This window comes from Rhea pennata, chromosome 25 (assembly GCF_028389875.1).
Source record: "Rhea pennata isolate bPtePen1 chromosome 25, bPtePen1.pri, whole genome shotgun sequence".
NCBI lineage: Eukaryota > Metazoa > Chordata > Aves > Rheiformes > Rheidae > Rhea > Rhea pennata.
This window is the reverse complement of record NC_084687.1, coordinates 8,066,204-8,089,974: the sequence shown is the minus strand read 5'-3', so window position 1 is coordinate 8,089,974 and position 23,771 is coordinate 8,066,204. Positions and strand designations below refer to the sequence as shown.

The following is a 23,771-nucleotide window of genomic DNA, read 5'->3' as shown; positions in this document are numbered from 1 at the left end:
GGGTTTTTTTTTTTTTTTTTTCCATGTTACCTCTATTCTCAATTTAGGGTTTTCTTCTCTGGGAGATGCATTATCTTTGTAAAACAAACATTGCTTTCTCCAATTTTTTTTCTGTTAATGGCAAAGAATGGAAATAGAATAAAGTTTTACTGATTTTGAACAAAGTCTCCCTTCTGGCCCCGTGTGTTGCTTGGCGCCGGACCCAAAGGGGGCGCCGGCCGCTCCTAGGTCACGTGTCCGGAAGCGCCGGCGCGGCGCCGCTCGCAGGGCTTCCGGCGGCCGGCGCTGACGCTATGCGGGGGCCGGAAGCCGGAAGGCGGCCGCTCGCAGGGGTGTTGCGCGTTGGCGGGCGCGGGAGGCGGCGGCGGCGGCGGAGGGGCGGCCGCGCCCCGAGCCGTCCGGCGGCCGCGCCCGGGGCCATGACCGAGTACAAGCTGGTGGTGGTGGGAGCCGGTGGCGTCGGTAAGAGCGCGCTGACCATCCAGCTCATCCAGAACCACTTCGTGGACGAGTACGACCCCACGATCGAGGTAAGGCAGGAGGCGCTGCCCCGCCGGGAGCACAGCGTGACCGGAGCTCGGACGCGGCCCTCTGCCTGACCCCTCAAACGTAGCTCGGCCCAAACCGAAAGCAAGGGCTTGGGACCTGAGCACCTTCCCTGGGGTGCTCCAGCAGTGTTGGGCTTGCCGCACACACTGGGGCACTTTACTCAACCCAGTGTTGTCATGTTCGTAGTTAAGCAATGATTCGGCGCTTGTATTATTATTTTCTTTGTAGTATAAATGCATTCACTCAAAGTGTTAGTTTTAGTTTTGTTAGCCTTACAGTTGTAAAACATCTCATTGTTTTCAAGAATGGTATTTAAAAACACATGAGAGTTGTTCAACTGTGACAGAACCTATATTTGTTTCTTTGCACGTTTACAGGAGCTTAGTACATAAGTAATCAGGAGCTAGATCCTGCAGCTGACTTTGTGCTTAAAAAGCAAGATGTGAGATTAGTGTGCGCAGGATCAGGAATTCTGCAAAAGCCCCTTTAAAGGTTCTCTGCCTATTCCACTTCAGTTTCCAAAGCAGAGTGTAGGCTGGCAACAGCAGCAGCAAAGGTCGCTTTACCGCAGAACTACCTAGGTTTTTCGTTTCTGGTCATAATATGTAGTGAGAGTATTTATAAATTATTCTTTGTCTATTACTTGAGAAATTTCTTGTGAATGATGACTTCTGTTTTTTTGCAAGAAAGTGTGTGCAATTTTTAGAGTAATAGCTTAAAATGCTTTTAGTGTTGGTTATTGATGCTTTTAACATTAGAGGGGGAAAAAATAGAAAAGCTCTTCATCATGCTCACTTTTCCTAATGCTGCTTGCTATTGAAAGAAGTAGCGCAAACTTTTTCAAATCTAAAATACTCATGTTTTTTCTGCAGGATTCATATAGAAAGCAGGTTGTTATTGATGGAGAAACATGTTTGCTAGACATTCTGGACACTGCTGGGCAGGAAGAGTATAGCGCCATGCGTGACCAGTACATGAGAACTGGGGAAGGATTTCTCTGTGTTTTTGCCATTAACAACAGTAAATCATTTGCTGATATTAACCTTTACAGGTATGATCTGGTTCTTTACCACTAGGGAGAAATGCTTGGAGAGTCATCAAGTATATTAGTCTTTAAACCCAGTGAAGACTAAATGCTGGAAAAATGCTAAGCTTCCCCCCTCCCTTTTTTTTTTTTTTTTTTTTTGGAAAGTTTTCCAAGCTTTCTGCATTCTGAATCTATACATCAGTAGTCACTGAAGAATAGAACAACTATTCTGGTTGTTGCGTTAATCAAATGCTATTTGTTATTCAGAGCACACAGAAAAGGAGACATAAAGTGGGGTAGGAAGGGGAAAGCACATCATAGTGGGCTTATTCATGGGCTGGATGGAGTATGCTAGTTGTTAGAAGTACTGTTGAATGTTAGAACCTACAAGGTCTTGTCAAAGACTGATACTATCTCTGTAGTACAGTGTTTTCTAGGTACTGAACTGTAATAGCTTTTCCGTATAGAAAATAGTTCCTAACAATCTTTTTTCTTTTTTTAAGAGAGCAAATAAAGAGAGTGAAAGATTCAGATGATGTGCCAATGGTGCTAGTGGGAAATAAATGTGATTTACCTACAAGAACAGTAGACACAAAACAGGCTCAAGAATTAGCAAAAAGCTATGGGATCCCCTTCATAGAGACATCTGCTAAAACAAGACAGGTAAGATGCTTTCATTCTTGGTCTGACTTCTTTTTATGCTGTAACTCTTTCTTGTATACTTTTTACTTACCTGTAGGAGTGAGCGCTTTTAAGTCCATTTCCAATTTTAGCTTTTAATTTGCCCACTCACTTGTAGTTTGTAAGATTTCTGTTTTTATCTCTAGACTGTGTCAGTATTCAAATGACTTCAGTCTTGCACTGACTGAGATATGTGTTTGTAGGGGTGTGTGTGTGGTATTTGTGTGAAGAAGAGAGCTTCATCTGCTCTTGCTGAGAAGCAGTTAGGCTGTGTAGTTGGCCACGCCAGACCTGTTCAGTTTCTTGGTTTTTTATTGAAGGCCAATTATGAGATTGTTTACAGAAAATATCCTTAAGATTTAACTGAAGGACTCCTTCAGAATTATATTGAATGTGTGGCCCTGTCCAGTCAGTCTGTGTTCTAACTATATCAACATGGAATGAAGCAGGAGAGGTACAATTGTTAAACAGCAGTTTAAAAAGTGGAATTCTGAAATGGAGATATGGCAAGTAGCAGCTTGTTTCCTGCACAGAATTTCTCTATGGTTACAGTTATCCTGGTCTCCTTTAATGACTGTTACTCTGGATATTTGCCTCAGGAAGAGTTAAGAATGTAAGTGGAGAGGTTTGGACATAGGTGCTAGTTCCCTGCTCTGATGAATTGTGGGATAAGCTGGCCACTACTCTTCCTGTAAAAGTATGTGTTTTAAATATGTTAAGGGATCCTGTGGTGGAAAGAACAGTGATCTCAAAGGAGTCAGGAAAAGAAATACTTTACCTGGATCATTTGCATTCAGGGTGTGGAAGATGCTTTTTACACGCTGGTGAGAGAGATCCGGCAGTACCGGATGAAAAAGCTCAACAGCAATGAAGATGGGAATCAAGGCTGTATGGGATTGTCTTGTATCATGATGTGATAAGGTGAGCTATAATTTAAGTTTTTGTTTTTATTGTCTGCATGTTTTCAAGTTTTGATAAGCATAACTTAGAAATACTGACTACCATAATTTTTTTTTCCCCTATTGTACAGCCTGTTGACACCCCAGATGTTTAGATTCTACAGTTAATTACTCCCTACCCCTAAACCTTTCTGGAATTGGAGAGTGTGTAATTTCTGTCTTATATTTAAGAATCACCTGAAGTGAAAAGAATATGCGCAATTCTGTGGTCACTATTTGCTGATGATTGAGTGACTTCTGCACAGCTTATTTTGAACTGTATTCCTCTGGAATATTCAGTGTTCAAAGCTGGAACAAGTAACATAAAGCTAGTGGTGAAATTTATGAATGTCCCAACTGAGTGAGGTTTTCAACCATTACTGAAAACATATTGCTGATCACTATAAAACAGGTGGACTAGTCCGGGACTGGTACTACATTGTTGTACCATACATCCATCACAAAGTTGTACAGCAGCTAATTAGAGATGCCTTTCTGTTCCAGATGCCAAGAACACCTGGTTCAGATGTAGCTGATGGACGAATCTTGATGCCACTGTATTGCATCTCATGATGATGCCCTGCAGTATTTTGGTACCAGTTCATTACTACAAAGTCCTTTTCTGTGCTCCATCTGAAGAGAACATCTCTGGCATATACCTCCTTGCTCAGTTAATAGAGCAGTCACATCTCTTGATGCACTGGGATTCTTTTCTGATTTATCTGTTTTTTTTTTCAAGGAAAAAAGTGAATTTTAGAGACTAAATGCTGTGAAAAAGATGACACTTTACCTCTAGAGAAAAAGCTAGATGTGTTTTTTGTCCCTGTTGTATTGGATTCAGATTTATAGTGCTGTCTGAGAAGTGACCCTAAAAATTCTCAGCAGGTAATATCAGAGATGATTTTACAATTATGAACGTCTCTGTCACGTATTGGATTAGTATCTGCTGTCTGTACACCCACACAGCATATCTGCAACATCTACGTTGTCCAAGAGTGCCACTTACCTACTCTACCTACTCTGTTTTCTGTAATAAAAATGAGGTATCTTTGCTATTTAAGTGCCTGTTTGCTAAGAAGATTTGGAATTGTACTCTATTCTGTCAGGCTAAGGGAAACTTAAGGACTGGGATTTTTTGGAAGCTCATTGTCTTAAGCAGTCAAGCCTTGAGAAGAATGTGGATAATCTCTTTGCACAACAGGATGCCACCGCAGGAATTTGTAGGCTGGAAAATTCAGTTTGTAAGACTCTTGAACAAGGGAGAACAATGTACTGCATCCATTTTTGACTCTCTTTGTATGTGGAATTGTATATATTCTTTACTGCTTTTCTACAGCATTCAGATCTCTTCCAAGTTGGACCATATTAGCCACTTGCTCATTTTAACATTGACTGCCAGTGTTCTTGAGTGGCTTCTCAATAGCTAGTCTAGTAACTGGAGGTTAGTTCATTTGGACAGCTGTTGTTCAACTCTGTCCTTAATTTGCAAATTATTTTTTTCTGAATTATTTTGTCATATCACCAGACTTTAAATACAGTCTCTTCAAATTTTTTCTCTGTAAAATGTAGTTAGTAAGTCTCCTTGTCAGGGAAGGAGTCTGGAATTTCAGGTTTATTGTAACAGGTATAGTAGTTGCCACAGATTTAGTATGTTGAGGCTGAGGGGAGCAGGGCAATGAGCTGCAACAGAAAACTGAGCTGATTCTGGTTGCAGCATCCTTGCAAAATGAGGAAGGAGTGAGTTCAGTGGTGTATTCATAGGTGTATGATATGCTGATGGGAATCTGGAACCTGTTTTAACAGCCTCAGAGTACAAGAAAATTATTGCGTGAGTCTCTTGAGTTCTTCCTAGAACAAAACACTGTCACCTCTTATAATTGGGACATACATGTGTGATCACTGTTGCAAAATCTACTGATATTTCTTAGAAAATGTGTACTTTTCTAGTCTGTGTGCTACTGATACTGAATTCTGTCCTGTGGGCTCAGACAGTGCATCCTACAGCAAAGGCAAATTCTTGTTTCTGTCTGATGGAGCAGTGTTGAGTATGGGGGAGTAATAAGTCTTGAGGAAACAGGGGGTGTATTTGGCCAGTCTGCCAACCCAGCAGGAGTGTGGAAATTGCTGAAGGCTTAATTTCAGTTTGTTTGTGTCAGATTTGTACATCTTAATCTGGAGTTTCCAGTCTCCAATAGAAATTAGACATCAGTAAATATTGAGAGATTTATTCCTTCTAATACTACTTCCTTTACTATATACAATCTTAATCCTCTTCTTAGAGTGTGGGATATCAAGCTATATCACCCTTTTACCCTTGATACTTCTAATACATACTTTTGCAAGTTATTTTAGTCTTTATTGATATGATACAATATGGATTAAAATATTTTTACATAAAACATGATTTATCAGCAGCATACACAGCGATGGGCAGCATTATATAGAGCATTGTGACCTGAGTTAAGTTCATTTGCATCCCTTGCCTGCCAGCTAAGCATTTGGCATAATCATTACTTTTGAAATCTGGGCTGTTATGCCTAAACTACAATCTGTGTGTGTGTTTTCCTCATATGAGAAGATAGTTATGTGTGAAAGCAATCTTTGAGCTCTGTGGCAAGGGCTGACTGACTGTTGCTAAGTGGAGTTGTGTGACATACTGTTGTCCACTTAATGAAATTACATATGCAAAGAGTATTATGAGAGAACTTTTGGGATATATCTCTGGCCACATGTAGTCAGCATTTTGGAGCACTCCAGTGTGGAGTTCCCAATATGCCAAGATGGTGAGTTCTTGTTACCCCTGCGTTCGTGTATGTTTGTTGTATTATTTTGGAAAACTAAGAGTTTCTTTCCTGGCAGACAGGATTCCAGTGTTCAGAGTATGACTGGCTGGTGTCCATGGCCCTGGGAAATCCTTTGCAGCTGGGGTCTAAAGATTGCATGGGCAAGTATGAAAATGTAAATATTCCTTTTGGCTGGAGGTACATCATAAGTACGTGTAAGTGCCTCCAAGAATCATCTCTGTACATTGTGTGGCATGTTCTAGGTGTTATTAAAAAAGAACTAACTTTATTACCCCAAAGTTGGGAATTCTCAGATTTGTATGGGAGCTGATAAATGCATCTATGTTATTTTGGGCTACATAAAATCTAAAGGGGAAGGAGGCCTGGTAAGGGTTGATCAGTATGTATTTCACCAATAATACTGTAGAGGAGAATGCACTAGCTTTTAGGATCCTGCAGAGCTAACCTCTGCAGGTAATTTTCCCATAGGATTATATAAGCAAGTTTTATATAACTGGGGTATTTTACCAGGCATGAGCATGAAATAATTCGTTGTGCCCAGTCTCTCATTACATTTAAGAGTAATTATAGTCAGTGAAGATCACTGGCTGCACCTAATGCATATGCATCACATGATGCATCGGGACACAAGTCAGGTCTTAGAGAGCCATCTTCTTGTGTATTTAGGTCTGGGTGTCAGGATTAATGAACAGAACATCGTAACGTTTTATGGAGTTCTGTGGTGTTGCAGTGACAAGTGCTACCTTTACCACTTGGTTCAGCCCACTGAGTGAATGCACGTGTTCTAAGTAAGGTGCAAATGTCTGGCACACTCTTGGCACAACCTGCTACTAGAGACCTGTGTTTACATGGTCATCTTGCTTCCCACTCTAGGATCTGAGGCAGCTGTTTTGATCAAGGAAAACGTGTTTGAGCAGAAACATGGAGCAGACAGTTTGCTGGTCCGACAGGGAAGTTTCAGTGCCAACAGAAAAGTTCTTGTGTCCTGAGTCTACACTTGGTCCTGCAGCTGCAGTCTGTGGCTGGGTCTGATGAGAGTAGGAGGAGAACTTTGTGCAGTCTCCTCCTGCCTTGGTGGGCTCTTTATGGCCATTTCATCAAGCCTAGTTTCAAAGTCAATGGGGTCATTAAAAAGATATAAATTTCTTCTGGTTAAGTCAAGTTCATTATTCACATACCAAGGTAGCAAAGCCTTCCTGTGTGTTCCTGACCTGCAGGTGCTCCAGATTGTCATCTTCATGTCAGTGTTGATGCCGGGAGGTACAACAGGAACACATATGTTCCCATGTACTATGTTTTCCTTCACTCCTCTCTGTTGTATGGTTCTCCCACACAGGATGCTCTTTTAAAACAGCATCAGATAGCTATATCTCAGCTTGTCTGATCAGAGCTGTTCTGATCTCTTAGAAGTGTCCCTAGTATAATAACATAATAACTGTTTTACAGGTCACTCAGTGTCTGTTAATGATGTTGAGTTGGATTTGGGAAGGTAGTGTGTTTACTGGAAACAACACAAGTTGGATGTACTTTAATCAGGACTTTGCTAGCTGTGATTTTCAAGTATAAAATCCACCTGGCTTCTTTAAAAATACTTGATTCTGGATTTGCTAGTGGATGATTGGCCAAATGTTATCCTGTTTTTTACTGGCAAGTCCTAGAGCACTGAGCACTGGAAGCACCAAACCCCAGGAGTTTTTGGAGAGATTATAAGCACAAAAATTTTTGCACAAGGCAAGTTCCTGGAAAAAGCAGTTTTGTAGATTTATTCTGAATGTTGGTGTTTAGAACTACCAACACAAGACTTTGCTAGTGCCAGGCTAGTTTCACTATACTGACTAAGAAAAATGGGCATAAATAACCTGATTGAGGTAAAATATTAAAGAAAGTTAGGGTGCAAACAACAGAAGAAATAAATGTTCCTGTTTTTATGGACTGAGAACAACTATTTAATCAGATAGTGTAACACTCTAGTTTGTTCCTGTTAGTGTCCTCACACCATGATCTTGCTTAAACTATGGTGCTCAGATTTTATTTTGCTGTCGTAAGTAGGGCTTTGGATAGTAACTATGGTGCTCGAGCTGTCACTACTTTTACGTATAGTTCAATTAGAAACGGATTTCAAGCAATTTCAGCCCTATGGGAGAAGGGAGAGTAATTAAAGTTTGAATTATATTCTAACTGTCTACTTGGTCCTTCTTTGCTTCCCAAGCCTGTTTGTGTACAACAGCCAGGAATCTTGAGCAGTGTTGGGATCTGGACTTCACATCCGAGGGATAAATTGTTGTCACTTTGTAAAATTATTTGCTTTCTATAACACATCTTTTTTGTTGGGAGTTAAATAAATTATTTTGCCTCTTAAATAACTTTTTTAAAGAATAAACTCTGAATTACTTAGTCATTTCTTTTGTAGTAGTGATCTGAGGGAGGGATCCACAACTGGCTTGTAGAAAGCTTGTTAGTGCTATTTGTGTTTTCTTAACAGGATCTGGACTTACTCAAATTGTTGATTCTGTAATGTAGCATGAATGGCTGTATCATGTTTGCTGTAGCACCAGTGACAGGTGAAATCTACTTTAAGATACACTGTAAGTTTGTTTCTTAGTGTGAATTTAATGACTTCACCAATCTGTGTTGTCACATTAAGTTACTGTTGAGTCTTTATGTTTGCAGTGAGGGATCTCGTAACATTTTTGTGGATTTTGTCCTTGGAAAGGAACTTTCCAAGAGCGAAAACAGGAGAGGAGATCTTTCTACTCAGTGTTCCAGGAGTGAAATCAGCTATTAAGTTTTTATTGTGTCCAAATCATGTTCTCCATTAGGCTTCTAAATTATTTAGTTCAGTCATAAATGATTTGATGTTGGCTTTTCTCCTATGTCAGGCAATGCTGTGTTGCATGACTCTGCTTAAGTGTGTTTCTTCTAACATTGTGTGAGACTTTTGGAACACAGAGTCCAATCTGTTTTCTGTGTGTAAAGAGCTAAAAAATAAACTATGCCATAAAGCAGCTGTTGAACAGCACTTTTAACTTAAAAGAAAAAAGTCATATTTGATTTTGAGATTTTCACCTTTGTGTACTTACTGGCTGGTTCCTACTGTGAACTGTGCATACTCAGAGTACTGGAGTCTAGAGACACTGCAAGGTAGGGTTGAAGCACCACCTCTTCTGAATGACGAGTAATACAGTGTTATCCCTTAGCCTGGGTGTCAGAAACCAGAGCTGCAAAGGGGAGATGTTCAGCCTAGACTGCTGCATCTCTTCCCCCGCCCCCAGCAGTAGGTCTCCACCTGTCTTCACTGCTAAGTATTCCAGATATTCTTGCCATCTTCAGTGTCCGCAGAAAGTCCAGTTTGGTTATGACATTGTTTGTTATTTCCACAAATAATGTGAGTGGGATCAGAATAGTCACCTTGTACTTGTTCTCTCTAGGCAGTGTAGCGGTATCTACCCAGCTGTGAGACAGTAACCCCAGCTCATACCAGTTTCCACAGGATAGCTGTTGTTGCACAGCCTGACACAGGGCTGCAGTCTGAGGAAAAGGTGACACAGTAAAGCAAAAGGTGCTGCCCTGCATAGATTAAGCTCATCATGTGCCAAGAGGTTGGAACTAAAGGCTCTGGATGAGGTTTGCTCTTGAAAGATTCATTGTCAGAAAGATCCGCTTCTCCTGATGTTCAGAGCTTTGTTGAACTTGCATCAAGTAGCTGCAATAGCTATTGTCTGCATCAAAAGGAGAGGTTCAGAATCTTATGAACGGGTGCTTAAAGGCAGGGGCTCTCCTGGCTTATAAAGAGAACTTCCCTCTAGTATGATTGTCATCTATAATGATCTGTTCCTGGAAACCAGCTCACATCTTATCAAAGGCCTCTTATCCTTTTTTTTTTTTTTTTTTTTTTGTGTGTGTGTGTGCCAGAAGAGAGGCTAATATATCTGAACAATCTGTTGTCAGCCACTGAGTTAGACAGCCCTGGAGGAGTCTGCAATGGATATCTAAGAGTGGTGTGCAAGAGGAGCCTGCTGAGCCTCCCTTTAGTGCAAGTTGCTGTGGCAGAGCACACTGCAGGAGTAAAACTGCTTTCTAGCAAAAGTTGCCCTAGGCTTCTATTTAGACAGCTAATATGGCTGGTCTCCTGAGGAAACTGGAGGAAGATCCTGCTAAATTCTCTACCCAAATTTCTGGTATGTTTAGCTTTATTTATTTATTTATTTTTCTCCCTTTGACTAGACATATGCAGAATGAAGGCAGCTCAGAGTTCCAAGGAGGAGGAGGTGGTGGTGGTGGTGGTGGTGGTGGGGAATGACTGTTAGAGCCACTGTGAACGCTTTGGGTGTGAATTGCTCAGTTTCCAGCTGAAAAAGAATGGGAAGGTAGCATGTTTGCATCCAGTTACTTCAGTTTAAAGAGGCTGTAGTTCTAACTTTAGCACAGCGTGATCAACCTTTACTCATATTTCTACCATGAACCCTGTTAATTTGACCCTGTGGTTTAAAAAGGTGACCTCTGCACCCAAAGGTTATTTTTGGTTTCAGATGTGAATCTCAAGATCTTGATATTATATCCAAGAAGGTTCGGGGCAGATACAATCTATGGGAAAGCAAACAAGCAGGAGCTGTTTTTTATAGGTTTTTAATGAAATAGTTAATAATGTGACTTGGGAACTTGCAAAGAAATCAGTAAGGACAAAAGTAATTCAGAAACTGAAGACTGCTGATCAGCATGAGAGGAGATTAGGTACTGGAGACCAAGACTGCAACAGCATCCTAGTGTTGTCCTATTGTCAGCACCTTTGCTTGTTGGGGAGTTGAACCAATTGATATTCTTGGTAAATACCTGGGAAGTGGGGCTAAAACTCCCTGAATTCTGGAGAATGCCCTAGTTGTAACCCAGTCTGTCTTGAGGTTATGCACACTGAGTAGTGATCTTCCAGAAAGAGTTGCTGAGTGCTTTGGAAATGATCTCATCTGCAGATGCTGGTGCAGGTTTCAACTCGCATGACTTCACTGATTAGTTGTGCCACAGGCTTCCTGTGTGTCCCTAGACAAAATCAATCTGTGATTTGCACCTTATTTCTAACTCTTATGCAAGTAACTCTTCCACTTATTCAGTCTTCTTCAGGACAAGGTCTTGTCTTAGCTATTCCTACTGAAGATAGCACAGGAAGCCCTTACATGCATGTATAATTCCAGACCACCTTGCCTTTTTCAGGGGTACGGGTTATTCTGTTTCCGAAGTCACCTTTTAAATGAGCAGCTGGATTGTGCTGACATATACCCCTAGATTCTTTACTTGATCTCAGTACAGTTTATCTCCAGCTCCAGCAAGCAACAAGGTGTAAACAAACAGGAAAAGACCCTTTTCAAACCAAAAGCATTGTGTTCTGCTGACCAGTTTAGGCTCACTGTTTCCCACCAGGAAGCTGACTCAGAAGCTTAGAGCAACTGTGGCAACATGCAGGGCAGTACAAATACAAACTGTTTTCCACAGACAGGAACTGTTTTCCGGTACCATGTGAGAGATCTGAACAAGAGTTGAAGAGATTCACAAGGACTGGGTGCAGTCTTCATTGCCTGTATGCTAGAGAGAATCTGCTTAATGCTGGGCACTAGGAGGCATTTCCCAAAGTGATACCCTTCCTTGCCAGAACCAAGACACTACAAGCCTTGTGGAGCTTCGAGGAGAGTTTTCTGCCACGCCTTGGATTGCGCTAAACGCTGGTTGCTACAAGATATGCCATGCTTATGGTTTACCATATGCAGTTATGCAATACCTAGGCTTGCCAGCTAACTGAAAATCACTTGGCTGCAATTCAAAATTTAATAAAAGCAATTCTGGACAAGCTCAGGAACAAAATTATACCTTACTCCTTGTACTTTCCTGGTTCCACACTCCCCCCTGTTTCATTCAGCTGGGAAGATATGAGGACATCTATGCACCTCTTGTAGCTAAAATCCAGTCTTTCAATGAGATCCTTCGCTCAGCTAAAGCTTTCTCTGAATAGGACACTAGTTGATGGGAGTTCACCATTTCTACTTGGAACAGAAGCTGTGGGCCAAAAGGCTGATTAAAACGTCAGCCTTGTGCATCAAGATTTCCTTTAAACTACTGGTTCAGCACACAAGACATCAGTTCTAGTGTCTCTTAAAAGACTGACTTCTACAGTCTCACTTTAGAAAAATTAATTGCTCCCAGATGTGATAATTTGCCTAGACAACAGGTGAAATACTACTGAATATGAAAGGAAGGCCTGATGTGAGGAGGGGAAAAAAAAAAGTTAAACTCGAGCCCTAGCTTCACCTGTTTCACTGCAAGTGCTTGTGGCTGCACTTTAAATAGTCCTATGGTTGACCTCCCTTCTCCTTTTAGAGTGATAGAGTCTGGTTACAGGCAAGGGAAAGCCATGAAACTGGTTGTAGCCTGCTCTGTGGTTAGTCCGCTACTTGTGCCCTGTTGTGGTAGGGTGTTATCTGGGGCTCTGCAAACTTGCTGCAAAGATGTCTCGGGTGAAAATTCCAGGTAGGTCTGAAAGCTAAAGTGAAGCAAGGAGCCACAGAGGCTGCAGGCTAGCAAGCTTGCTCTGAGACTTTGATGGTACAGTATCTTTGCAGTCTAGGGGACATAGCTGGGTCTTTGAGGATTTCTCTTCCTGCTCAGAGACATTTTTAGAGGGTACAGCAAAGAAATGACAGTATCATTTACATCTTGTGTTCTACTTGTACTGAAAAAAAAATATTATTGCTCTTGCAGTATCATGATACCACTAAATCATTGTAGAAGAGGTCAGAGGGATTTTGGGTGCCTCTGGTCAGCCTGGCTGAGCTCAGGGGCCATTGTGTGCTGCACCTCAGGGCATGGGAAACACAAGCTGGGCATCAGAGGCAAGGCCAGCCAGGCCTCACAGAGGGGCATGTAACCACTGTTTCAGAGCCCTGAAGAACATCAGCACCTAATGGGGCTGATATGAGCGTGTTTAGTTGCTGTATATTGTGATAGACAGTGTCCTGATAAGTGAAGCTAGCACTGAAGCCTGGCCCTGCAACATTAGGTGGAGTTTGACCTTCATGAGTGTAACTTTTATCCACTAAGAGGTGAAAGATCAAACCAGGCATTTCTGAAATACTTGGTTTGCAAATGAATACAGAGTTCAAATGCCAGGAGTGCATATTCTGCACTCTGGGATTTGGGAAGTCAGCAGTTGGTGACTGATTCCAGAGCCCCGCTCTGAATGATTGGGGGGGGGGGGGAGGGAGCTAGAGGGAGAGGGGGTGAGCAGCACCCTCAAATGTTGGTGCCATCCTGTATCACCAGGAGTGAAGATCTGTGGAGCTGCAATGTCTCAGTTGTCTGTTCCTGTCTATTACTGAGTAACTAGAGATGTGACAATAGCTGGCAGGCAAATGAAAGAGAAGCTTAGCATCTTTGAAATGACCATCCTTAAAACACGAAGGATGGCAAGTCAGAGACAAAACAGCAAAGTAGCACTGATTCCCTGAGTCACTAAAATACTTGCTTTTTTACTCAGGCAGGAGAATGCTGTTTTGCCATCTTGACTTTGTTCCTGGACTCTCAGATGGTCTCTTCTGTGTCCCTGCTGCTGGGTATAGGTCTAGAGAGAAACTTAACAAGATGGCCAGGTCTTATTAGATGATTGCATATCCAATGATTGCTTGCAGTGTTGACTGAGGTGATGTAGGTTCTCCAAAATGCTGTTCCTGAGCAGCTGTAGGGGAACTCCAAGCTTCCCATGAGGCAGAAGCCGGATCATCTGAGTACTGTCAGAGTGCCTCAGGTTGGACTGGCATCTGCAATGTGGTTCGTTGGTTCATTCATGCAAAGAGTACTGAGATGGCGTCATAAAACAGCACTGAATTTTCATCTTTATATTGTATGGAATGACAAATAGTGTTTTCTTTTGTAAATAGAAGGCTTTAGCTAAAAATTTGTATTTTCATAATCCCTTTTTAGACACTGATGTGGTGATTAAGCACGAAGGCTTAGGTTTTGAAGGGCTGATCACATCTTTTTATTTTATTTCTGCTTTATCTCAAACAGCAGAAGAGAAAGGTAAGTAATGCTGAACTTACACACTCTGCTGAATTACTGACTGGACATAATCATTGGAAACAGACAACAGTTACATGATCATGATGATCTTTCAGCAGTTCAAGAAGATGCTATTTTTCAGCAGTGCCACCTGTGCCCCTCACTGTTTTATGGAGTGGTGCCAGCCTTTAGGTCTTTTGATATATGAAGCTGCTATTAAATATTGTCCTAGCACCCTGGAGCTCCTGTTTAGGAAATGGACCTTGTTTAGGTGAGCTCTTTATAGAAGGAGCAAAATCATTCTGCAATTTCCCTCACACTTGTTTTGTTTAGGGTAGACCTCTGTAAAAATAAATAAATACAAAGTAACTTCTTCTGGATACAGCCCATTCCTAATGGGTTTGATCCATGAGGGCATAGATACAATGCTTCATCTTCTTTATTCAGGCTGTGCCCCTGTCATCTTATTTCATGCTTGCTGAAGCCTTACATGTCAGCAGCAAACGTTTTTACAGAGACATCTGTCATCCCAGGTCCTTAACAGAGGTCAATAATGGGATAGTGCAAAGAGATACACTTTATCTTACAAGGATGAGTTGGCACCTATTGATGATACAGCAGCTTTCTAACAACAGTACAATTTGTATTACTGAAATTCTAATTTTGGGACGTTGCACTGCTGAGAAACTAACCTACTGTCAGAATTTTATCATGTGTTTACAGCTCAGTACAAGCCTCTTTGCTTCAGCTGTGGGAGAAGGAAGCCCTAGTGTTACGGTTTTCCCCTAATGCACAGCTAGGACCTTGGAACTGCAAGTTCAGGGCTACAGGTATAGACTGTTGCCTTCCCCCCCACCACACACACACACCCCTCGAGCCCCCCTTCTGACCCTGAGAGAACATAAATTGGCCAGGTTCAGTGCTGAAAATGCCTTCCTGGTCTAGTGTGCTGCTGTCAAGCATGTCAATCCTTTCTGCTTTGTTCCTCATTGCTGATTGTGTTCTGCCTGACATGTCAATGGTGTGGTCCCATGTGTCTATCTGTCAGCATCAATTGTATGCTTCATGCTAAGCTGCCATTGCCTGCTCCGTGCCCACGAGCTGCTATGCAAATGTGCGCTTCCAAGAGATGTTCTTAATAGAGCCCTTGCGTTCTTGTTCTGTGGTATTTTGCTGGCGTTGCGTGGGCTTTTAACAACGCCCTTTCCCCTTCTCCCTGCAACTCCAGCCAGCCTTGAGTTCCTGGACGCTTTTGTGGAGCCATGTTAGTTGGCACCTTTGCAGCATGCTGGATGTGATGGGCTGAGAGGGTCTGAGGCCACATGCTGCTCCCTTCCAGGAGCTCTTCAGGTGTGTTGTGATCGCAGAAGCTCAGTGCTTTGGCCAACAGCTGCCTTGCTGCTGCTCTGCATCCTGTTGGCACATCAGTATCTGGAAGCTTCAGGGGATGCCTCTGCAAATTCTGACCAAAGCTTTGCTTCCTGTTCTCTAGAGCAACCTGACTTCCCTGCAGGAGCTGCAGAAGCCACTCGTCTTATGCACCTAGCATAACAGCAGTTTTATCTTGATGTGAGATGCTCAGATCAGTATGCCAAAGTGACTTACAGCTCATCTATGGCCAGGGCAGAGTTGAAATGCTATCTCTGTAGGAGCTGTGTGCTGGTGTTTAGACAGTTTCAGTCCAACTTTCTTTGAGTTAGCTATTTAACATAGCATTAGTAGCCCAAGTTTCTGAAGCCTTAGACCATAATCTATGATCTCTTACCTACTTGCTAAAGTCTTAGACCAGAAACAGGCCCCAGAACCAATTCAAGCCAGTGGGAACCTAGGTTCAGACCCTGTTATGTGTTCTAGTCCATTCTCCTTAGGCAGCAAGTTGGTGGGCGGTAACAGCAAGGCCCTGATCCACCACAGCTTGCTGCAATGCACTGCATGGTTGGTGTTTTGAGGGGATGGGAGGCAGGTCTTGCAGCATCATTTATTTTCCACTTTTGTCTTCGTCCTGCCTGGGTGGCTTGTGGAACAAGAGGGTTTTAGGTTTTGTGAAGCTGGAAGGGCTCTGCCAATCTCTCCCCTCTGCCCTTGATGGTGCTCTCGTAAGTGCCTTTCTTAAGTGCTTACTCCCTTCTAAGCCTCTATGCTCCTCTAGGACTGTGGGCTGTGTTCAACTTCTGTGGTGTGCTGGGAGTATCTAAGCTTGTTTCCAGCCCACTGGATGCAGCACAGGCCCTGTAAGTTTGTTTCAAAGTTTGGAGGGTGCTCAGAGTCTTCCAGGCAGAGTGGAGATAGAGGTGTCATAAGGAAATGACAGCTGAGGTCTCGGCTGGTTGTAAGAGGCACCTTCTTTTTCGGGTGGCTGGGAACCAGGTACCTGCGTGACCCTGCACTTTTTCCTTGCAGAGATGGATGAGGCAATGCGGTCCTTTGCAGAGAAGGTCTTTGCCTCAGAGGTGAAAGGTGAGGAGATCAGGCAGGAGTTCTCACCTTTCGATGTGGAAGAGATCTGCCCCATCTCACGCCAGGAAATGAGAACACACATGATGCATGAGGAGACCACTGCCAAAGCAGAAAAGCGGTGAGCAACAACTAGGGCAGTATTGGGAAGAGAGAGCAGCAGTGTCTGCTCATCCCCAACCAGATCTGGAAGAAACTGGAGTGAATGTAATTCAGGACCTGTGAAAACAGCTCATCACACGAAACAGGTTAAATCCTTGCTAGTCCCATGACATCTGTTGGGCGCTTCAAGGGTTCTTCTCCAGCTTTTCCCACAGTCCCCACGCAAGGACAGCCTTTGCTTACCTGGGCATCAGCGCTACAATGGCCACAGGGTTATTGGCAAGGGAGACTTGGAGCTATTTCTCTGGAAAGACGTGACTTCTAGAGACCATGCCTGGAGTCTGTGGCTACTCTTTCTGCTGTGGCCTGTGCTCTTGGCTGTGCCTCTCCCCACAGTTCTTGGAACCAGAGTTTAAAAGCGCTTTTCCGTGTGCTGGGATACTTATATCTATCTAGTGGAATGGGTATCAGGCTGGGCCTTGAAGCCTGGGTTTAGTTTCTTTTGCCTTTGTTTCCCTTGGTAAGTCCTGACTCCACATGAGAAAAGGGGTTTGTGTCTAGCCCTGCAGCAGTAGGACAGTAAGGGCTGAGGGATATGAAATGTCCTGACAGTGGAGTCAGTGCTGCATAGACCAAAGCAGGAACCATGTACAGCCTGGCACTGAGTAGCTTAGGCTAATAGGTTGGTTTTAGTATGTGTTCAGCAGCCCCCAGCCATGTCTGGGGAGGAGCCTAGGCTTTGAAGGTGCTCCAAAAGCACTGGTGAGACAAGCCATGTTGCGCAGAGTTGGGATGCGGCTATGGTAAGCACCCCATGCCCCTTTGTGTGGCTGGGGATGGTGTGCGGGAGTGGAGGCAGGGCAGTTTGCCTGAGGCTTTCCTGCTTGGCAGGAAGAAGCGCCTGGTCCGCCTGAAGACGATTGCACTGGCTGTCCCTGTGGCTCACAAGGCAATGACCAGACTTTCCACTATTGACGAGGTCATCTCCACCTCCCCCCTGTACCAAACTGTGCCTGACTTCCAGCGGGTGCAGATCACAGGGGATTTTGCCTCTGGGGTAGGTACCAGCATGGCTGTTTGTTTCCCCATGCTGACTCCCACCTCATCCCTGCATGTCCTTCACTAGGGCCTAGTGTTACCAGTCTGCACCAGACACAGAGGGGAAAGTTGCATCTCCCAGCTCAGTCTGCACCTCACAAGCATCTGATGGTGCCCTGCTGCACCTATGGTGGAATGCAGGCTGAACGCCTTGCAGGAGTGTCTGGGATGCTGCGTGCTTTCCAGGGATTCTCTGAACTGAGTATAGGGGAAGAGAGGGCACAGTGGGCTGCGCTTGTTCTGTCACTGCCTGTTCCTGAGTGCACACTACTGTGTCTGCCCAAGACCTGCAAATCTTATGCCAATTACTCCTCCTCCCTCCTTTACTCCTCCACAGCCTGTTGTGTTTATGCTGTTTTTGAGATGCTGCATGGCAGAAGAGCAGTCGGGGAAGCTGGAACTCTCTCCTCACACAGGCATCTTCCTTCTGCTGTGACTGTAGCTAGTTGCAATGCTGTGTGGTATTCTCTCATGCTACCCCAGTGTGACCTCTGGGCTGCTCAAAACACTTGACTGTCCAGTAAATCAAAAATCATTGACGTACTGGGTCTGTGTACGTTGTTGGTCCTGCTTCAGTTTCAGGCTGGGCTCCAAAAATAGTTCCTCATGTTCTGGCCTGGCCTGGCTTTGATTTCACTGCCAATCACAGCTTGAGGTGGGAAATGTAAGGGCAGTTGACAGCTGAGCTTCATTTGTTTTAGCTTCAGGAACTTCTCTCTGCCTTAGCTGGGACTTGGCCTAACATCCCCTCTTTGCCCTGCTCTGCCAAAGCAGTGAGGAGGAGGGAGTAGTGAAGTATGTATCTCACTGTAAACAGAGCTGTATCTCTCCGCGTCCTGGTCTGCCAGTGTCTCTCTCAGGCGGCTAGATTCCAGTTGCGTGGTTGCATTCAGCAACAACCTTCTTGCAGGTAACAGCTGAAGATTTTGAAGTTGTCTGCAAAGGTCTATACCATGCCCTGTGCATCCGGGAGAAATACATGGAAAAGTCTGTGCAGAGATTCCCCAAGACCCCATCTCAGTACCTGCGCACTATTGAAGGCGAGGTTTGGAGGGCAAGTGATGCTGGTCCAGGTACATTCAGACACCTGGAGGGTTTTAATCCAGCCTCAGCATGGGGCAAGCACGGGTGAGAAAGGGATTTTCTTAAGTGCTGTGCAGGGTTGCTACTTGCCCAGGTATCTTTTTCATTATCACAGTGCAGGGCTGTCCCTGCCTTCTACCTGGGATGGAGGAGCTCAGCAGGCTTGTATGGTCTTGATGGGCAGCCTATGCCTCATGATACTCTCCCTTTGATCCAGTGTTCACCTCACCAGTGAAGGATGGACAGGATCCCTTTGCAACTGAGGATCTGGAGGAAGACCTGGGGTACCATGTCCAGATGAAGGATGGAGTAGTTTACATCTATAGTGACAAGGCAGCAGCTGACAGAAATGAGCCAAAGGACCTTCCGTATCCCAGCCTCGAGCACTTTCTTGATGACATGAACTTCCTGTTGGCCCTGATTGCACAGGGACCTGTGTAAGTGCCCAGTCCTGTGCTGCTGGATACAGCTGAGCAGGTCTGCCTGATATAGCAGAGGGAGGACCTGGGGAAATCAGAGTTTCTCCTTTCTCTTTCTGAGAGGAGGGAGGAGCCCACTTGTCAACCATCTCAACTGGTCCTGAGCAAAGTGATTTTTGGGGAATTGGAGACCCTTGCTGCAGGTATGGTCTCACCTCGCCAAGGTCTTCCTATGCAGCTCTGTGGTAGAACCAGGAGAAGCACCATATGCAGGTCTGCAGGCCAGGGCAGTATGAGCTCCTCTTGCCTTATGTGAAAGCTGCTTTCCCATGTGTGACTGGCTTTGTGCCTCTGTAAAGGGTAAGGTTCCCAGTCACTGTTCTACCTTTTGCTTTTGCTAGTAAGACCTACGCTCACCAGCGCCTGAAGTTCCTCTCATCCAAGTTCCAGGTGCATGAGATGCTGAACGAGATGGAAGAAATGAAAGAGCTGAAGAACAACCCCCACAGGGACTTCTATAACTGTCGGAAGGTAAATGACAAGACTCACAGCTCTGGTGATTCTGGAGCCAAGATGTCTTGGTGCCTGTTCTCCCATAGGACATGTAGGTGTTAGATTCATGTTGCATCTTCACTATTCCTGCTTATGGGAAGAGGGTGTCTGGGCTGCTTTGCACCTATGCCCATGTTGGGGTACGATTCCCCACACCATTCAGGTAGCCTCACCCAAGGGGTTGGTTGTTTTTTCTTTGGCACTAAAGCATTCCATCTCAAAGCTGAACGGTTATTCCTCTGGCTTCTCAGGTAGACACACACATCCATGCTGCAGCCTGCATGAACCAGAAGCACCTTCTGCGCTTCATCAAGAAGTCGTATCGTGTGGATGCTGACCGGGTAGTTTATGATGCTGAGGGCAAGCAGCTCACTCTGAAACAGCTTTTCCAGCAACTGAGTCTGCACCCCTCTGACCTGACAGTGGATTCCCTGGATGTCCATGCTGTAAGTGGGTGGGCACCTACTGTAAAACCAATTTTGGGTCACGCTCATTCACCCCTTCTAGGCATGGTTCTTTCCCTCCCTGGGTGCATTGCCTGTGTTGGTGTTTGTGGCAGGATGTAGCAGTTCTTGTTTTTCCCATTCTGGAATGTTTGGATCAGTCCCCATCTAGCTGCCGTACTTGGACATAGTGTGGGTTTGCAGTATTTGTCCCTGAACCTCTGCACTGCAGGGTCGGCAGACATTTCAGCGCTTTGACAAGTTCAATGCCAAGTATAACCCTGTGGGTGCCAGTGAGCTGCGTGACCTCTATCTGAAGACGGAGAATGCTATCAATGGCGAGTACTTTGCTACTATCATCAAGGTGAGACTATAGAGGAGGAGGTTGCAGCTCAACTGTGGGGCTGTTGTGCCCCAGGGGCTGGAGGGTCTCCATGCAATTGTCTGCTGTCTTGGTTTGCAGGAGGTTGGTTCTGATCTGGAGGATGCCAAGTACCAGTACGCAGAGCCTCGACTCTCAATCTATGGGCGCTCAGCTGAGGAGTGGTCCAAGCTGGCCAACTGGTTCAACAAACATCGTGTCTATTCCCCCAACATGAAGTGGATGATTCAGATACCCAGGATTTAGTACGTGTTGTGGGTCTGGGAGAGCACTCTCCCTTAAAACACACTGTGCCTGATTCTTTGCCCTGAAGGGAGTATGGGGAAAGTGGATCACGTTTTTCCTCTGCTAGTGGCTAATTCCTATCTCTGTCCACAGTGATGTGTTCAGGTCTAAGAACTTCCTCCCACATTTTGGGAAAATGCTGGAAAATATCTTTGTTCCTGTGTTTGAGGCAACTGTCAATCCTCAAGCCCACAAAGAGCTGAGTGTCTTTCTACGCCACGTGAGTGTCGCCTGATGATGCGGTCAGGGTAGGGTGAGCATACCTGCTCACATGACCCATGGAGTTGCTTTGACATGATAAACATCAGAGGTGAGCTTGTGCCCCTACTGCCATGTTCTATGAGGGCAGGAGTTTTCCAGAGGAGGCAGGTTCTGTGAGCTGGGCTGCTGTAGGACTGTGAGAAATGCTTTCCCCCTACCTCCCGGAAAGGTAGGTTGGTGCAAACTTTATTCCTAGCTATTGGTAGAGCTCTCTCCCCTGCTTGAGGTTTCCCGAGAAACAGACTGCCCTCTTGGCCTGGACTCTACTTCCAGGTGAAGCAAGGGTACAGGCGATGGTCCGACTATGGAGAGCTGTGTTAGGTAGGGTGAGCCAGCCCACCTGAGGATTTTGAGGTGGGGAGCTTTGAGACTCAACTTTTCTTCTGCTGCTATGTCAAACAGATCACTGGCTTTGACAGTGTGGATGACGAATCCAAGCATAGTGGACACATGTTCTCCACCAAAAGTCCAAAGCCGGAGCAGTGGACCTGTGAGAAGAACCCATCCTACACCTACTATGTATACTATATGTATGCTAACATCCTGGTGCTTAACAATCTACGCAGGTGAGACCCAGGATCTTCTCAGGGACCTGCCTTTACAGGTGGTGGAAGGGTGGTTGCCTCTCAAATTGTCTCAGCTATTTAATTGTTGATGTGGAAGGACTGGCACCCTCAATGCTCTGCCACCAACATGGCTTGGAACTTCATGTCCCAGAGCAATTTCCAAACACACTTCAGGAAGAAGTATGATGGACTGGAGTGAATGCCTTAGGAATGCAGAGATAACATCTACTGCATGCACAAGAGAGAAAAGAACAGACATAATGTGCCCTTAGGGTCATGCTATATTTTTTTGAAGTTCCACTGGTGGGGGGTGGGGAGGGGAGCATGACTTGAAGCTGGAGGATCTTGGCTTGCATGCTGCATATCCCTGTTACTTGCCTGGTCTGAGTTGCTCTTCCACTTGGTTAGGCAGCGTGGTATGAACACCTTCCTCTTCCGGCCACACTGTGGTGAAGCTGGGGCTATTACACACCTGCTTGCAGCCTTCATGACAGCAGATAATATCTCCCATGGCCTCAACCTCAAGAAGGTAAGTGGAGTAGCCTACCACAGAGCAGCCCAGGAGTGGTGGTGGAGGAGAACATGTCCACAGCCTGCCTCCACTGAAGCTGACAGTTACTTGTGCCTTTGCTTTAGACTGATGCTGACAGGCAGATGTTACATTATTTTCTGGGTTTCCCTAGGCATGTCTGGGGCTATAGCTGGGAAATGCATCCAGCTTTCCTATAATTTCAGCCTGACAGACCTACCTTGGTTAGGTATTGATCATTGCAGCCAGCTGAGGTCCCAAATCAGACAGATTTGAACTTGCCTAGCCTGTCATGTTCCATCTGGGCCCTGAAGGACCAGTAGCCTGCCTGTCTCTTTTCTTGCTGGGTATGAGGTCTGTGCACCAGAGCTGGAGACTGGACTGATCACAGCCCCTGAAGACGTGGAGGGTACAGCAGGTTTATCCCTAACCTGACAATTCTGCTTTTCTTTGCAGAGCCCAGTGTTGCAGTATCTGTACTTCCTTGCCCAAATTCCCATCGCTATGTCCCCACTCAGCAATAACAGCCTCTTTCTGGAGTATGCAAAGAACCCACTGCCTGACTTCCACCAGAAGGGTCTCATGGTGTCCCTTTCTACTGATGACCCCATGCAGTTCCATTACACTAAGGTATGGCATGGGGCAGGGCCTCCTGGGGCTAGGAGCATCGGGGCTTTATCTTTGGGCAGTATTTACACCAGGGGGCAAAGTGATCTCCAGCCAGCCTGTGCTGCAGCCTGGGCTGTGCAGGTGGCATGGGCCGTGCCAAATTCCCTCTGCTAATGGCTGCTGTGCTGGCAGGAGCCCCTCATGGAGGAGTATGCCATCGCTGCCCAGGTCTTCAAGCTCAGCACTTGTGACATGTGTGAGATTGCCAGGAACAGTGTCCTGCAGTGCGGGCTGTCGCATGAGGTAGATGTGCCGGGGTGGTGAGGGGGGCTCAGCCTGGCACCAGGAGGTCGGGACTGGGCCCTGGCACCGAGGGTGCCGCGGTGGGGGAGCCTGCGCCTGCGGGTGACCTGTGTTATCTCTGCCAGGAAAAAGCCAAGTTCCTGGGAGCGAACTACCACGAGGAAGGGCCGCAGGGCAACGATATCTGCAAGACGAACGTGGCCCAGATCCGCGTGGCCTATCGCTACGAGACCTGGTGCTATGAGCTCAACCTCATTGCCGAGGGCCTCAAGAGCGACGACGAGGGCGCGGGGCCGGCGACGGGCAGCGACGCGGCCGGGGCTGGGGCCGGCGGGCAGTAAAACCGCCTCCTCCAGCCGCCATCTGCTGCCGGGCGTGCGCCGGCGGGGGGGGCGGGGCGGGGCCTGGGCGGGGGGGAGGGGGGGTCCTGCGCCGGCAGGGGGCGGGGCGGGGCCTGGGCGGGGGGGAGGGGGGGGTCCTGCGCCGGCGGGGGGGGGGCGGGGCGGGGCCTGGGCGGGGGAGGGAGGGTCCTGCGCCGGCGGGGCGGGGCGGGGCCTGGGCGGGGGGGGTCCTGCGCCGGCGGGGGGGGCGGGGCGGGGCCTGGGCGGGGGAGGGAGGGTCCTGCGTGGGCGGCTGTGAGATGGCC

At 45.8% G+C, this 23,771-nt stretch overlaps 2 protein-coding genes across 5 annotated transcripts; both read left to right on the top strand.

Moving 5' to 3' along the window:
- Window positions 1-359: 359 nt before the first annotated feature.
- Window positions 360-16,504, top strand: NRAS (NRAS proto-oncogene, GTPase). Of its 3 annotated transcripts, none has more exons than XM_062595315.1 (5): window positions 360-530; window positions 1,422-1,600; window positions 2,080-2,239; window positions 3,055-3,178; window positions 16,440-16,504. In XM_062595315.1, exons 1-4 carry the CDS (start codon window positions 420-422, stop codon window positions 3,172-3,174), a joined length of 570 nt encoding a protein of 189 aa, XP_062451299.1. In that variant the 5' UTR covers window positions 360-419; the 3' UTR covers window positions 3,175-3,178; window positions 16,440-16,504. The 3 variants fall into 3 exon arrangements, with proteins under 3 accessions (XP_062451299.1, XP_062451297.1, XP_062451298.1); XM_062595313.1 differs by lacking the exon at window positions 16,440-16,504 and adding an exon at window positions 3,700-6,277; XM_062595314.1 differs by lacking the exon at window positions 16,440-16,504 and adding an exon at window positions 3,288-3,667.
- Window positions 16,442-23,492, top strand: AMPD1 (adenosine monophosphate deaminase 1). Of its 2 annotated transcripts, XM_062595312.1 has the most exons (14): window positions 16,442-16,614; window positions 17,487-17,652; window positions 18,604-18,766; window positions 18,994-19,213; window positions 19,597-19,726; window positions 19,999-20,193; window positions 20,423-20,554; window positions 20,654-20,817; window positions 20,951-21,077; window positions 21,521-21,684; window positions 22,093-22,213; window positions 22,670-22,843; window positions 23,015-23,125; window positions 23,251-23,492. In XM_062595312.1, exons 1-14 carry the CDS (start codon window positions 16,442-16,444, stop codon window positions 23,464-23,466), a joined length of 2,256 nt encoding a protein of 751 aa, XP_062451296.1. In that variant the 3' UTR covers window positions 23,467-23,492. The 2 variants fall into 2 exon arrangements, with proteins under 2 accessions (XP_062451296.1, XP_062451295.1); XM_062595311.1 differs by lacking the exons at window positions 17,487-17,652; window positions 18,604-18,766 and having other exon boundaries at window positions 16,495-16,614.
- The last annotated feature ends 279 nt before the right edge of the window (window positions 23,493-23,771 follow it).

Bases quoted from the DNA above. Each gene is read 5' to 3' on its own strand.
- AMPD1 (XM_062595312.1), top strand. From the start codon at position 16,442: ATGGATGAGGCAATGCGGTCCTTTGCAGAGAAGGTCTTTGCCTCAGAG. The intron at 19,214-19,596 runs GTAAGTGCCCAG...TGCTTTTGCTAG, and splicing joins CTGATTGCACAGGGACCTGT to TAAGACCTACGCTCACCAGC. The intron at 20,194-20,422 runs GTAAGTGGGTGG...TCTGCACTGCAG, and splicing joins ATTCCCTGGATGTCCATGCT to GGTCGGCAGACATTTCAGCG.
- NRAS (XM_062595315.1), top strand. From the start codon at position 420: ATGACCGAGTACAAGCTGGTGGTGGTGGGAGCCGGTGGCGTCGGTAAG. The intron at 531-1,421 runs GTAAGGCAGGAG...TTTTTTCTGCAG, and splicing joins AGTACGACCCCACGATCGAG to GATTCATATAGAAAGCAGGT. The intron at 2,240-3,054 runs GTAAGATGCTTT...ATTTGCATTCAG, and splicing joins CATCTGCTAAAACAAGACAG to GGTGTGGAAGATGCTTTTTA.